Source organism: Phodopus roborovskii, unplaced genomic scaffold, assembly GCF_943737965.1.
Source record: "Phodopus roborovskii unplaced genomic scaffold, PHOROB, whole genome shotgun sequence".
NCBI classification, from domain to species: Eukaryota; Metazoa; Chordata; class Mammalia; order Rodentia; family Cricetidae; genus Phodopus; species Phodopus roborovskii.
Window position 1 is genome coordinate 66919 of NW_026125475.1, and position 15989 is coordinate 82907.

A 15989-nucleotide genomic window follows, 5' to 3' on the forward strand; every position below is an offset into this window, starting at 1 on the left:
ATAGTCTGTGTGGCCTTGCACTAACAGAGATCTGTCTACCTCTTAAGGTGTGTACCACCACTGCCTAGCTTCTATAGGTAACTAGTGTGGCTGCTTTGCTACTTTGATTTCCAGTGGTTTTAACAAATCATAAACATATCACCACACAAGTCTATCCTAAAAACAAAACGGTATACTTAATCTCATTTTCTTGAAGACTGTTGTAAAATAAAGTGTCTGTGTGTTTTTGTCATTATGGATTACTAAAAGGATTTCACATTTTTTAAAAAAACAACTGAATTTCTTTACCCAAATTGATAAGCCAAAACTGTCCTCTGAAATGAACTTGCACTTATGAGTTGTTAGAACGTACACCTGCGTATTTTCTTGTTATGTTGAAGGATATAGACTAAGAATTTTCAGTATTACTTGTTTGTTTGTTGTAGAGATCCAAAATCCCGGTGTCAACTAAGTGGAGAGGCAGACCCTCATTCTATCTGCTTGGGGAACAATCCTTTTAATAGCACCACTGACAGAGCCTGAGATTTGGAGAAGTACTAATGGCCTTCAGCCTGGGTTGGAAAACTTCAAGGAGCCATTGGAGTTTCCTGCAAGCTGTGAGCGGTGGGTTCCCCCTGTTTCCTTGGAGGACAGCAGGGAACTGTTTGGACCCTGAGATGAAAGCCTACCTGGAGGAGAATACTGAAGTCACCAGCAGTGGTAGCCTTACTCCTGAAATCCAGTTACGGCTTTTGACCCCCAGGTGCAAGTTCTGGTGGGAAAGAGCAGACCTGTGGCCCTTCAGTGATCCCTACTGGGCAATTTACTGGCCAGGTGGCCAGGCCCTGTCTAGGTATGTCTCGTTGAAATGTGAATCTTTACAGCCAATGGTTGTTGAACTGATGTTCTCCTTTTAGCACCCACCCTCCCCTCCATTCCATTCTTTCTGGCCCTGTAGCTAAGAGCAAAGCAAGGAAGTCACTGGGACACACAAGTCCCAACTTGTATATGGTTTGGGTTGCTATCCTCATAAAATAGAAGAGGATTTGTCCTATGGGAAGACAAAGTCATCTCCAAAAAATGCCTCCTACAGTTATCCATGATGGTGTGTGCACCCTTGTGATCCTAGCACTTGGAAGCTGAGCCAGGAGGGTTGGGAGTTTGAAGCTATCCTGTAATATATACCAATGCTTCCTTTAAATATTTAAATAGTCTCTGTGTGCTTGCATACTTGACTTTGGCACTTGCCATGGGGGGTGGGGGTGGGGCAGGGAGTACTGAGGCCTCTTGAGTAGGTTTTCAACTGAAACCAAAAGAGAAGACAAGAATTGTCAACTAAAAAAAATCCAGAGAGGGCTGTGGCTGCATGTGGAACTAACTAGTCACTGTTAACTTTAGCTGGGCTTCACAGCAGTCATAGATGTGAATTCTGTAATGACAAAGTAGTTCTCTTCACACCTGTCATGGGTAACCTTTGTTGTTGGCTCTGTTGAACTTGGAATAACCTACAAGACACACCGCTGGATATGCCTATGAGGGTGTACATTTGTTAGGGTTTCCATTGCTATAATTAAAACAAACAAACAAACAAACAAAAACACAACCAAAAGCAACTTGGGGAGGAAAGATTTTACTTCATTTTACATTTTCAGGTCATGCCCATCATCTGGAAAACCAGGGCAGGAACTCAAGTCAGGAATTTGGAGGGAGGAATTGAAGCAGAGGCCATGGAGAATCCCTGCTTACTGGCTTGCTCCTCATGGCCTGCTCAGCTTGCTTTCTAATACCATCCAGGATTACCCGTCCAGTGCCTTGCCCCCAGAGATCTGGGCCGCCCATATCAGTCATTAGTGTGGACCACATGGGGATCATTGTTGCGGTGACCAAGTTCCAGCATTTGACTTTGTGGATCACAATTCTCCAGCACCCTTTCACTTGCATTTTTAATGATTCTCACTATGTGTTATGAGAGTTCCCTTATGCCTTTCCCTTTGGGAAATTTTGTGTGGGCTTTGAAGGAGGAAAGTGTATAAAATGGCAGCCTCTTTAAACAAAATTATTCTTTGGACGGAAAAAAAATACCCACCACTGTGGAACCATATAGTGTGATAATTCTGCCTGCTCCCATACAAGTTAACACCAAGCTGCTAGAAAATTTAGACAATATGCTTGATAAATAAGGTATATTTGATAATCAAGATTTATAAATTCCTAAGGTTCACAGTAACATTTGTCTAGCTTCGTCTTTGCTTACTTTAAGCTTTAGCTAATTGGATAAATTAAGCCATATTTAAAAAACTGCAATATTCTGTAATAGCGTGTCTGGTTCCCCCAAGAAAGTCCTTTTCCTAAGGTCAGGCATTTAGACAAAAGACCCTGTGGTAATTTGAATGTAGTTGGCCCCTATAATCTCATAGGGAGTGGCACTATTTGAAGTGGCTTTGGCAGTGTGGCATGGCTTTTTTGAAGGAAGTGTGTCACTGTCAGGGCAGGCTTTGAGGTGTCAGAGTCCACTTCCTGTTGCCTTCTGATCAAGATGTAGGCAGCACCATGTCTGCCTGCACACCACCATGCCCCCCACCAGTGATGATGATGGACTGAATCTTTGAACTGGAAGCTGCTATCTCAATTAAACGTTTCCTTTATAAGAATTGCCGTGGTCATGGTGTCTCTTCTCAGCAACAGAAACCCTAATGAAGACAAGTTGGCACCAGGGATTGAGGTATTGTTGTGATAGGCCTGACCATGGTTTGTTTGTAGGGATTTGGACTTCGGTAGTTTGGGCTAGGAAAGCAGAGGAATGCTTTAAGCATTGTTTAATGGGTTATGGGAGACAGTGGTGCTGATAATGATTTGAATTATCCATGGCCGGATCAAGAGCTTTCAGAGATTTTAGTATGTTACCTAGAGATAGTTCCTGTGATATTTTGGTGAAGAACGTAGCTGCTTTTTGTCCGTGTCTGAAGAGTGCCTGAGGCTAACGTGAAGGAAGAGCTTTGGATTAATTCTGTTGGAATTCTGAGGGAATCTCAACACAGCCTACTTGTCTGTTGTGTGGTTATTAGTGTTAACTGTGGTGATTTATAATGAAAAGGAGCAAGCAGAACAAGGAAAAACACAAAATGAATAGTTCAAGGGGAAAAGGGACACCAGGAAGTGGAATGTTCAGGGAGATCAACAGATTAAAGAAGAACAGAATATTAAGTGAAATAAAGGGAGTAGTGACCTCAGGGAAAGACCCCACCCATCCAATCTTCCAACTTGTGAAAAGCAATTAAAGAAAAGCTTAGAGCCAAGTGTGGTGGTGTACTTTAATCTCAGTACTCAGGAGACCGAGGCATGCAGATCTCTGTTTGAGGTCTGGTCTAGAGATCCAGTTCCCAGACGGCCAAGCTTAGACAGTGAATGGCAGAAAATTGGTGAGGATGTAAAGGAACAAGGAGCCCATATCCAGCCCCCGTAAGCAGCAGGACTCGGCAGCTTCCGGGAGATAAGGATAGAATAAGGGGCTATGGGATTTGCCCCTGAGACTAAGGAAAGCCTCTCAGTCCAAGCATGTGTTAGGAGTGTCACCTAATGGAGGCCTAGAGAGGCCATTGTGTGAAGCTGTGAAGGTAAAGCCTGACTGCCTTAGAGGTCCCAAAATACTGGAGATGCCAGAGCCATGGGACACCTGCTGAGGAGAGCTGCTAACAGGGAGTGGAGCCAGCCCAAGAGAAAAAAAGTATGTTGCAGTCAGCAAAGCTGAAAGGAGTTGGGAACCTGCTGATTTTGGGCCTTGGTTTGGTGTAGTATTATTTCCCCACTATTGGCCCTTCCCTAATCTTGGAATGGTAATGTATGCCCTTGTTATGCCCAAAGTCTAGACCCCCATAGACCACTAAAAGACCAAATCTGATGCAAAAGCAAAGAATCTTTTGGTTGCAAGTTGGTACCTGGTCTCTCATTTGTCTGTCACAGCAGTGCAGTAGGAGAGACCCTAAGTAGCAGTGGGGTAGGGTATATATTGGGGGTAAGGCAAGGGGAGGGTTAGGGGGTTAGGGGCACCTGACTTTGGTTAATTGGTTAGTTGCAGCTGCAGAGAGGTTGCTATCTCTCGGGCAGTTGCGGTGGTTACTACATTCCACCTTTATCAGTGAAGCACATTCAGCACCAATTAGTTCCTAATTGCTTCCTTACCATATATGGGATATTTCTGAGTTTCTTTTTAGCAGTGAGGATAGGGGCACTGTACGAGGTCAGGTGTGCAGCACATCCTGCCGTGTCCTGCTGAGTCGGGGGTTTACATCCTGCTGTTCTTTTCTGCAGTCTGTCATGGCTGGGGATGGCCAAGTCAGGGGTCTAGGCAAGAGCCTGGGTTCTTCATCCTATGCCATTGTATGTTGAAAGTATAATGTTGAAAATAAAAAAAGATCTGCTTTTTTATTTTGATTTTTTATAGGTGGTTACAGATAAGAGATTGCATGATTTTTCAGAAGAGACTTTGAACTTTTAAACATTGTTGAGACTGTAATAATAGACCATGGGGACTTTTGAGGTTGGACTAAATGCATTTTGCATCCTGATAATGGCTGCACACTTATAGGAACAGGGAGTAGAATGCGGTAGTTTGAATGTAATTGGTCCCCATCTTATAGGGAATGGCACTATTAGGAGATGTGACTTTGTTGGAGTGGGTATGGCTTTGTTGGAGGAAGTGTCACTAAAGTTTCCTATGCTTAGGGTATCACCTGGTGTCTCAGTTGACTTCCTGTTGCTTGTAATATGTAGGATTCTCAACTGCATCTCCACCACCACATGTGCCTGCGTGCCGCTGAGCTCCCCACCATGTTGGTAATGGTCTGAACCTCTGAACTATAAGTAAACCACCCCAACCAGATGTTTTCCTTATAAGGGTTACCATGGTTATGGTATCTCTTCACAGTAATAAATAAGACAGCCTGTTTTCCCTCAGGGGGTTTGAAGAAAGTTTCTCCTTGCTAAACAGGGAGTCATTTTTATCTCTGGCAAGAGGAACTTATAACCCTTTCATTAACATATGACTGTGGTGACTATTACCTTGTCAAGCTCAATTCTAACTTCCTCAGTCCCTGGTCATAAGCCACACCCCAGCTCATACATGCCCTTTCTCCCATTTAATCTGTGCAGCTACAGAGTATGGAAGGTGTAGCTTTCCTTTCAGTGAAGTAGCAGCTGTCCAGATTCACTCTCAGATCCTCTCGGTCTGATCCTTCACCTCACCTCCTCTTTCCAACCTGGACCCCGCTGGTGTTGGACTCCAGCAAATCATTAAACAAGAAAATGTCCCATAGGCTTGCTCACAGATCAGTCTGGTGGAGACATTTTCTCAGTCGAGAGTCCCCTTTCCTACTTGCCTCTAGCTGGTGTCAAGTCTACAGAAACAAAGGCCCAAAACAAGCAAACGCTAGCCAAGATAGGACATTTCCAGTGAAGCTTAACTTGAATTCAGGTGACACTGTTCCCCTAGGAATGGGTTGTACACTGAATACAAAGAGAAAAAGGAAGAAAGCCAGCTGAATTCTTTTCTTCATAATTTATACTGATGTGAGCAAGCAATCTCATACATCTGCTTCCACAGCCCCTTACTGCCAGGCCTTCCTTTCCGGTGATCGATTATATCTACAAACTGTTCCTTCAAAGCAAACACTCCGCCCTTAAGTTTCTTGTCAGGTATTTTGTTATAGCAATGAGTCACATTAACTTTGTGTGTGTGTGTGTGTGTGTGTGTGTGTGTGTGTGTGTGTGTGTGTGTGTCCTGGAATTCATTATGTAGACCAGACTGGCCTGGATCTCACAGAGTTTCACCTGCCTCTGCCTCCTAGTGTTGGGATTAAAGGCGTGTGCCACTAAGCAACTTTTTCTTTTAAACTTTCTTTTGGATTTATCTATTTTGCCTGAATGTATGTCTGTATACCTCGTGTGCCTAGTGCCCATGAAGATTGGAAGAAGGCATCAGATCCCCTGCAGCTGGAGTTATAGGCAGCTGTGAGCTGTCAGGTGGGTTCTGGGACTTGAACCTGTATCTTCTACAAGAGCAACAACTGCTCTTAACCACTGAGCCAACTCTCCAGCCCTCATACTAACTTTTGTATCACACTCCTCACCCCCAAAGTCTTGTTTTGATAGCAGTTTGGTCATACCTTTGGTGTTTTGGTGCATAGTTTCACCCTGTTACACAAGATTTTTAAGGTATATCCATAAATAAAGCTTCTACCCCACAAGAAACTCTAATGTCAGCTGTTAAAAGGATCCATCTGTCTTACTTTGTGTTCAGGTTCATGTGCGTATCAACAGTCAGTACAGAGTTCCCAGATGGATCATAAAGACCCAACCCATCAAAGAGTCCTGCTTCTAATACTGTGAATTCCACCCTCTCCTAGAATTGCCTTTTCAGTACATTTTCTCTTCTGTGGCAGCTCCAGGACATCTTAGGTGGACCCTGCATTTGCCTTGATTCTGCATTTAAAAATATTTTTTAAAAGATTTATTTATTTATTTTATGTATATGAGTGCTTTAGCTGCATGCATGCCTGCTTGACAGAAGAGAGCATCCAATTATCACTACAGGTGGTTGTGAGCCACCATGTGGTTGCTGAGAATTGACCTTAGGATCTCTGGAAGAGCAGCTAGTACTCTTAGCCTCTGATTCATCTCTCCAGCCTCTTGATTCTGTACTTATAAGCTCCCTCCTGTCCATCTTGTTTTTTTTTTTTTCTTTTCATATAGCTGCATCTATTCTTTTTGTTAAGAAATAGTAGCTGAAACAAAGGCAAGTACTTTTTTTTTTTTTTTTTTTTTTTCTTAAAGACAGGGTTTCTTTGTGTGGCCTTGGCTGTCCTAGAACTAGCTCTGTAGACCAGGCTGGCCTCTGCCTCCTAAGTGTTGGGGTTAAAGGTGTGTGCCACCACTGCCTGACATAAGGCAAGTACTTTTAGCATGTCCATCTACTCTTCGCTCTAGCATTGGTCATGATTTCATCTGGTTATATCTTAAGGTATACAGTTGTCAAACAAAAGGTATTCTTGTGCCTCAGGAGTAGTATTATTACCGATGGTTTAGGTCAGGTAGGTTCTATACCATGGGGGGGGGGAAATTACCTCTAATTAATTGCTTTGCATGCTTGTGTGTGGTAGCACGGGTATGCCACGGTGTGCATGTGAAGATTAGAGGACGGCTTTCATGAATTTCTTCTTTCCTTGCTCTGTGTTGAACTTGGGTCCTCAGGCTTGACAGCAAGCACCTTTATCTGCTGAACCGTCTTGCTTGTTTTGGTTTATGTTTTAAATTATGTTTTCTATTTCTCACTGTACTTTCCCAGACCTCAGGCATTTTCTCTGTTCTTTCTAATTTAGGTATCTTTTGGATAACCCTGAGGTTGTTAGAGGAAAGTCTGTCTTAGATCTTGGCAGCGGATGTGGAGCTACAGCAATTGCTGCTGAGATGAGTGGAGCATCAAAGGTTTTGGCCAACGACATAGACCCCAGTAAGGACTGCATATTTTAGAACATTTGAAGTCACCACCCTGTAAGGTGTACTGTTTTTCCGCCCGCTGCTGCTGGTCTTGTCCCGCCGCCGCCGCCACGCCACCAGCCCCAAATAATACACAGAGACTCTGTATTTGATACAATACTGTTGGCCTGGTTACTTGTTTCTTATCGGCTAGCTCTGCCTTAATTATTAACCCATTTCTGCTGATCTATGTATTTCTCTTACCGGGGAGCCGGCGGCATACTGCTTTCTCCAGACTCTCCATCTTGGCTCCTCCTTCCTACTTCCTATTTCCTCCTTGTCTCCTAGTCCCTCCTATCTTCCTTTCCTATTGGCCAACAGTGCTTTATTATTAACCAGTATGAGAAACATATACAGAATGACATCTCCCATCATCTCCTCTTTTCTGTCTAAATAAAAAGAAGGGTTTTAACCTTAACATAGTAAAATATATCATACAACAGTTATCAAGGAAGAATCATAGTTAACAATATTTAGTCCATTAACCTTTAGCAAGATTTGAAGAAAATATTCCATCATCTATCCTATCTTTGTGTGTCTAAAGTCTATGTAACTTATCTTTAATACTAAGGAAAACTATAAGCATTACTATCTGTCTTCAACTCCTTCAAAGACCACAGAAGGATAGTATATAAACTCTAGAAATGACAGAGACAACTCACTGCCTGGTCACCCGAAGTTCTTTTTGTAATCTTCCATCTTCAGCCCATAGGCCATTGTATGTCTGGCAGACTCTTCAGCAACGTAGGAAACTTTAAACTGTCTTCTTGTATTTGCAGTTTGTCAGTCACTTTTCTCTGTGTCCTGCATACTGTCTCGCAGACTCTTCCATGAAGCAGGAACTCTGTAGCAATGTCCATCTTGAATCAGCAGTCACTTTTCTGTGGGTCCTGCATGTCCAGTATATACAGCATAAAGTCAAACAGTCCAGACAAGAGCAGTATCTTGTCCAAATGGCTAGTCTTGCCATATTGGAAGCAAACTTCATAATGCATTTCTTCGATGTCCATCTTCCTTTCTGGTGCGGGTGGTATTACCAGGAGCAATTATGTCTCATTGTCAAGTAAAACCCTAAATCATTTTAAATGCCATATTCTGTAGGTCTTTGAAAGGTTTGAAGAATGCCTGTCCATCTCAAATATATGTCTGTATATCTAGAAATACTAACTAACTTAACTATAAGTTCTAACTATCATAGGTAACTATCTATAATCTGTACTACATTATACATTACATTTCTAACTGAGCTCAATAAACACAATACCTAAACAAGAGGAGAAATATACATATCACCTTATTGACCTTAAATTGTATCAATAAATGAAAATCCATTCCAAAACAAAGTATTCATATCTATACCATAATTCCCTTTTTACCTTTAAAAAGAATTGGCTGTGATCATTAACCATTTATAAGCAAATCCATTTAAATGAAAACAAACATTTATAAACGATATTTGGGAATTTGGGCGTCGTTCTTTCCAAACTACTTCCTGCTGATAGGGGGCGCTGTCATGGGGATCCTAAGAAGATGCAGAAATCCTGGCTGTAAGTCTGCGAGGCTGCTTTGTCCAGCTGTTTTGAATGTAGGATCACCAGCAACTGTTTCAGGGGGCCTGGCTTGCTCAAACCACATTAGTCTGCAAGGAATCCACAGCTTTTCATTTTCTGTGGAAACAAAAATAGAAATCCTTTTCCCCAGTAACTTGTCCTTGAACTTAAATGTTGGAGTCAAAGCATTTTTAAAATATATAAATTGAATTAATCCAGCAGCATTTCCTTTATCAGTTGTTATTTTCTCAGCAGTCAAACAATGTAGAGACAACACAATAGCATACAGTAACCAGATTCTCTCTGAGCTTTTCATCTTTATGTGGCTTTATTATTACTCTGTTTCTTTTACTTTTTATTTTTTATTTTTTTGAGACAGGGTTTCTCTGTGTAATTCTTATCTGTCCTGGAATTCACTCTGCATACCAGGTTTACTTTGAAATCACAGAGATCTGCTTGCCTCTGTCTCCTGAGTGCTGGGATTAAAGGCGTGTGCCACCACACCCAGTTCCTCTTTGTCTATTTAAAACCATTTTATTTTTCTCTCCCAAGCCTATGTTTTTTTTTTTTTTAAACACACTGTAAACTTTTAGCACCTTTTCTTAATGTGAATCTGTCTCTACTGTAAATCTTTATCTTTTTCTGGCCACAAGTCTTTTATCTGGTAAACAACAACATTGCTAAAATGAAAGTCATAGCTGTGTCAGCCGCGGTTTACCAAAGATGGTGGCGGGTACTTTTAGCTCCAGCACGGAAAGCTGTGCTCACCGCCTTGGTCTGCGCTGCCACCCAGAAAGCATGCTGCCGGCTTGGAGATGTGGTCACTGCCATTGCCATCTCTCATACACACCAATAAATTGTTAGCAGAGTTATTTAAAAGCTGTGCGGTTTTTTGCCGCTTAAGCTGAGTCAGGAACCTTCCCTTTAAGGAGCCGCGCAAATATCTGCTTGTCTCTCGCAAAACAGAGTCCAACCGAGAAAAATGCTGTTACCAAGAAACCTTGCTTTTTTCTGTTCTTTTGTTTCTACAACCCTTTTTTAACCTTTTGTTAAATTTTAAGTGGAAGTTCTTACTAGCCACGTGGGCGCCATTTGTAGGGTGTACTGTTTTTCCGCCCGCTGCTGCTGGTCTTGTCCCGCCGCCGCCGCCACGCCACCAGCCCCAAATAATACACAGAGACTCTGTATTTGATACAATACTGTTGGCCTGGTTACTTGTTTCTTATCGGCTAGCTCTGCCTTAATTATTAACCCATTTCTGCTGATCTATGTATTTCTCTTACCGGGGAGCCGGCGGCATACTGCTTTCTCCAGACTCTCCATCTTGGCTCCTCCTTCCTACTTCCTATTTCCTCCTTGTCTCCTAGTCCCTCCTATCTTCCTTTCCTATTGGCCAACAGTGCTTTATTATTAACCAGTATGAGAAACATATACAGAATGACATCTCCCATCACCACCCCCCTTTCAGGGTGCACTATAATAGCGTACTGCCTTGTTTTGTAATTTGATACTGTGAGGTATGTTCAGTGGGACGTTATCTGGGGCCTGAACTGACAGTACATTTCCCCAAGAGGATCTGATTTGTTTGCCAGACATTCCAGAGGGATACACACCTGGGGCCCTGCATGTTACCTTCTGGTTTGAGAATTCCCTGAAATGTGTAATGTTTATATGACACAAAATCCAAGTAGAGATAAATTAGTGTCTTTAGTGGATATTTTTACTGCACTAAGACCAAAGTTGTATTGGGTATGGCAGCCTACACCTTTAATTCCAGCACTCAGGAGGCTGAGGTCAGTAGAGTTCATCTGATCTTTTTCTGATCCTATCTTCATTTAGGGTAGAGCCCTCCAGGGGTCTTATTTTATTAAGAGATTTCAGTTGTAACTTAATCAAGCCCAACAATTGTTTTTCTGTCTACAATAAACAAACATACAAAAAAAAAAAAAAAAAAAAAAAAACAGAAAATGTTCCTAAAAATCCCACTGTTGCTGCTCTATATTCAATATATAGTTTTTTTAAAAATTTCTTCTTTGGTTATAGTCCACACGAGAAAGTTATAGAGCACCATGACTATAAGGGAAAATAAGAGTCCTTTCATTTAAGCTAGAGACTGAGAGCAGGCTTTGTCACAATGAACTCTCGGTCCCTAGATTAAACACCACAGAATTTATAAAGGTAAAAGACCACTATTAAATCACATCAGGTGCAGGCTAGGGCAGTTTTTATTTTAAACAAGGGATCATTTCCCACCAAGAAGGAGGAATGCTGGTCTGTTAAACATTTTACAAGCATCGTTTCTGAGAAGGGAGAAACTTCTGTCAAACAGGATGTAGTTCTGGAAGATGGGTATGCAGTCGGGTTGACCTGATCTTTCCTAGACCAGTTCCTCTTCTTTCCTTCTCTTCTTCCTTTCCTCCCTTTCTTTCCCTCTTCCTCCCTCTTTTCTTTTTCTTTCTTTCTTTCTCTTTTTTTTTTTTTTTTTTTTTTTTGAGACAGAGTTTCATATAGCTCAGGACGGCCTCACTTAGCTATGTAGCTAAGGATGACCTTGAATTTCTTCCTGTTTCCATGTCTCAAGTGCTGGGATTATAAGCATGCACCATGCCCAGTCTCTTTGTTTTGTTTTTTTGAGAAAGGGTCTTAGGCTGTAGACCCAGCTGGCATGGCATTTCTCTTTGTAGCCCAGGTTGGCTAATACTTGCAGGAATCCTCCTGCTGTATACTATTAAGTCTTGGAGTGACAGGTATATATCATCATGCCCAGCGAGTATATAGTTTATACTGACATAAACTTTAAGCTTCTTTGCCTAAAAAAATGACATGGACTGGAAAGACGGTTTAGTGGTTAAGAGCACGGGCTGCTATTCCAGAGAATCCAGGTTAAATTCCCGGCGCTAATATGGCAGCTTACATTTGTCTGTAACTACAGTTCCAGGGGATTGGACACCCTCACACAGACATTAATGCAGACAAAACACCAATGCACATAAAGTTAAATTAAATTCAACAACAAAATCCCTTTTAACAAAAGAGATATGTATTAATTAGATTATTTTTACAACTATTTATTCATCTGTTTGTGTGTGGCATAGTGTACATCCCATAGGGAGATGGGGACAGCTTGTGGGATTTGGTTTCCTCTTTCCACCATGTTTGTTTTAGGCATTAAGGTGTTTATTGTTTGGTTTGTTGAGATAGGTTCTTTCTGTGTAATCCTGGCTGTCCTAGAACTCCCTATATAGACCAGGTTAGCCTCTAATATACAGAGATCTGCCTATCACTGTCTCCTGAGTGCTGGGATTAAAGTTGTGTGTCACCATGCCTGAACTTCAGGTGTTGAACTCTTGTAAGATTTAGTGGCAAGCATCTTAACCTGCATCTCACTGGCCCCTACTGTGAGATTAAAAAGTTTAACCATAGAAACTCAGACTATCCCCCATTGACTCTTGAAATTTGTAAAAATGGTAGTTTCTAGGAAGACAAATATTTATGCAAGATTTGTGGGCATGATATGATAGGCATTCTCTTTCCCAAAAAGGTGACAAATTACTTTCCTCTTTAAGATCTTGGTTAGGAGATCTAAATAGCAAATGATACAGACTATATATACAAGGCTTATATGTTGTGGATTTACAGGATGTTTTTGTGAATTTTTAGTAATCAATACATTAATAACTACTAAATTTGAAAGTTTCCTAAATAATATTTCCCAAGAGTAGAGAAAGAGGCATATTTTCAAAGTTTTTATCTTACTCAAAGAGAATAAAATTGTTTATATGTTAAAGAACTCTTTATGTAGAGTTCATATTAATCATTGTTGGTAAATACTTATGTTTTGAGGAACCTTGGGCTGATATGGTAAATGAAATATGGAGTTCATGTGGGAGAAAGGTGTTTTTAAATACCTTAATAAGAAATGAAAGTAGCCTACTGATATATGCTTATAGACTAATTTATCATGTTTTGTAAAGTTGCAGGAATGGCGATTACACTAAATTGCAAATTAAATGGATTGAGACCTTTTCCCGTTTTGACCAAAAACATTTTGAATACCCAACAAGGTAAGTTTGATCTCATTGTTCTTGGAGATATGTTTTATGATGAAGACCTTGCAGACAGCCTGCATCTGTGGCTGGAGAACTGCTTTTGGACCCATAGAACCCGAGTATTGATTGGTGACCCTGGGAGGCCCCAGTTCAGTGGACACAGCATTCGGCATCAGCTGCACCAACTAGAAGAATACACTCTTCCAGAGCCAACTCAGCAGGATAACAATGGACTGACCACAAGCGCAGTGTGGGATTTTCAGCCCTGATTTGTCAGAGTGCTTTTAAGTATGAGTGTACTTCTGTTTGTATTGAACTCTAAAAATTTCCTGTTGGAGGTACAGTTTAAAGAATGCAATTCAGTGGGGTGTGGTGACTTGAGACTTGAATACCACTACTTGGGAGGCTGAGGTAGGCTGATCTCTGAGTCTGAAGGTAGAATGGTTTACAAAGTGAGTTAGTTCCAGGACAGCCAGATCTACTCAATGAGACCCTGTCTCAAAAAAAAAAAAAAAAGAAAGAAAGAAAGAAAGAAAGAAATTTCCTCCTTCCTTTGTTTTTTTAACACCTTGGATAACTCTATATGGTTTACTAAAGTTAGTAATGATTATGCTCCCATTTCATATACCAACTTGTCAGGATTTTATAACAGCAAAACTCTGTACTCTAAACAAAAATAATGTTAATAATATGTATCACATACAACTGATTATGTAGAAAGCATATCACTATATGTATGGATATAATATGCACAATTTGCTGCAGTATTAATAAAATATCTTTGGAAAGACAAGGAGCTGGAGTGTTATCTTTCTGTTACTGTAACAAAATGACTGATAAGATCAACTTTAAAAGGGAGTGGTTTATTCTGGCTCAGTTTCAGAGGCTTCCATCCTTGGCCTGCTGGCTCCATTGTTTCCTGCAGAGGAAAGGTGGGATATGGCAACAACAGTATGCAGTAGAAGCGGCTTCTCGCATTATGATGGCCAGGAAGCAGACAGAGCAAGGGACCAGGAATAAGATAAACCCTCATAGGACATAACTGGACTGACTTTTTATTCCAATAAAGCCCCACCTCCTAGAGTTCCCATCAGTAAGGTATCAACCCAACTCCATCTTGTAATCAGGAAACCAACTCTAGTTAGATTTCCATCTACGGTTAAACATAAGTTTGTGTTTACCAGAGCTGATGTTCCAGGAAGATTTGCTTGACTACCTTGTCTCACTTCTGTAACCGTGCTTGCTTGCAAAATCCCCACTCAGCAGTTTTACCCTAAAAAAGAGGTATGAAAAATTGGCTCAGGGCTGTTCTCTTGAACGCTGTCTTTCCCAAAGTCCATTGAGTTATTAATCCATTAATGAACTAATCCATTAGTGAGGTAAGAGACCTCACTTATGAACATTACTGCATGGGGATGGACTAGCTTTCAATACAAGTTTTGGGCAGTTATTGCAGATTGCTACTCTTAACTGGTTAAAAAAAAAAAAAAAGATGATCTGGTTATTGTCTACTAAAGTACTTGCTAGGAATGAACTTGCTGTGAAATCTGTAGAGCTTCAGTAAACAATCTCTATTGTTGGACCCTAATTCCAGGGTCCTGATGGGCCGGTGGGAGAGCCCCGCCACACAAACACCAAAACTAGGAGATGCAACAAGCAAGAGGTGTTTATTGAACGCGTGCACTTGGGTGACAGCAATCTCGGGGAAAGCTGCACAGCCCTCAGAGGGCCCAGGCCCTTTTTAAAGAGTGCAAAGCAGCATACCTGCATAGGGTGCCAGGTGATTGATTACAAAGCATAATTACAAAGTACAAAGTATAATGTCATGTTTGAGAGATCACCCAGGTGTGACCTATTCTTCTTTAAAGAACATAATGACAGGGAGAGACCCCAGACTGTCCCTTGGTCGGGCATAACCTGGCCAGGACCTACCGATCATCTGGAACCATCTGTTCCAGGGTTGGGGCCCATTTCCTTGATGCGGGCCATGACCTGGGAGAGACTTTAGTTATTTCACAGGAGATTGATGATTCAGTTACTAGCCCTATTTAACAGGATCAGCCTAGCATGACCACTAGCCCCATCACCATAGTAACTTTCTTGTTTTCATAATTTCTGTTCTCTCCTCCCATGTCAACGTCCATGCTTTATGATTTTCTATATTCTGCTTGCAAGAATTATTCTCCTGCCCACTAAAATCTTTCACTATAATGGTCCTTTTTCCTTTTTTTGAGACAGGGTCTTACTTTGTAGCTCTAGCTGGCCTCAAACTCACAGATATCTGCCTGCTTCTGCCTCTGTCTCCTGCGAGGTAGAATTAAAGATGTGTACCCCCCCCCCCATACCCAGCTCTATAATAGCATTTCATATTTAATTTTTATACGCTTCTGGGATTGGAGATAGTCTAATGGTACAGCATCTACCTAGCATCCATGGAACCCAGTAAAACACCACACAATTTGAATCCAATTTTGTCAAGAAAGAAGCTCATAGATTGTTGGGGACCATCACCATTCTCACAACCTCAGATAGAAAATTACTGTCTCTTAAGAAATAAGCAGAATGTTCAGCAGAGCATTCCGAGATACAGGCTTGCGATTTTACAGCCAGTTAAAGAATAGCTAAACAGTCTGGGGGTCCATTAGCTCCCCTTTGTTCCGGTCAGCTGTCTCTGTGGGTTTCTGTGGGGGTCTTATCCCCATTTTCTTATTACTCCTCCCTCTCTGCATCTGGATTCCAGTTTGGCTTAGTGTCTAGCTGTGGGTGTCAGCTAATAGATGAGGGCTCCATGATGGTGGATAAGTTAGTCATCAGTCTCATTATCAGGGAAGGGCATTAGCCTTTTCACTGTTGCTCAGATTGTTAGTTGGGGTCATCCTTG

The 15989-nt window shown here is 41.4% G+C and overlaps 1 protein-coding gene across 2 annotated transcripts; it reads left to right on the forward strand.

The window, feature by feature from the left end:
• Nucleotides 1-438: 438 nt before the first annotated feature.
• On the forward strand, nucleotides 439-13604 carry LOC127215557 (electron transfer flavoprotein beta subunit lysine methyltransferase). 2 transcript variants are annotated; one of them, XM_051175967.1, is made up of 4 exons: nucleotides 439-832; nucleotides 7353-7483; nucleotides 13034-13123; nucleotides 13221-13369. In XM_051175967.1, exons 1-4 carry the CDS (start codon nucleotides 540-542, stop codon nucleotides 13232-13234), a joined length of 528 nt encoding a protein of 175 aa, XP_051031924.1. In that variant the 5' UTR covers nucleotides 439-539; the 3' UTR covers nucleotides 13235-13369. The 2 variants fall into 2 exon arrangements, with proteins under 2 accessions (XP_051031924.1, XP_051031923.1); XM_051175966.1 differs by having other exon boundaries at nucleotides 442-832; nucleotides 13034-13604.
• The last annotated feature ends 2385 nt before the right edge of the window (nucleotides 13605-15989 follow it).

What these genes read in the sequence shown, in the direction of transcription:
- LOC127215557 (XM_051175966.1), top strand. Translation starts at nt 540, where the DNA reads ATGGCCTTCAGCCTGGGTTGGAAAACTTCAAGGAGCCATTGGAGTTTC. An exon ending in GGTGGCCAGGCCCTGTCTAG is followed by an intron (nt 833 to 7,352) that starts GTATGTCTCGTT and finishes TTTCTAATTTAG; the next exon opens with GTATCTTTTGGATAACCCTG. An exon ending in GGCCAACGACATAGACCCCA is followed by an intron (nt 7,484 to 13,033) that starts GTAAGGACTGCA and finishes TGTTTTGTAAAG; the next exon opens with TTGCAGGAATGGCGATTACA.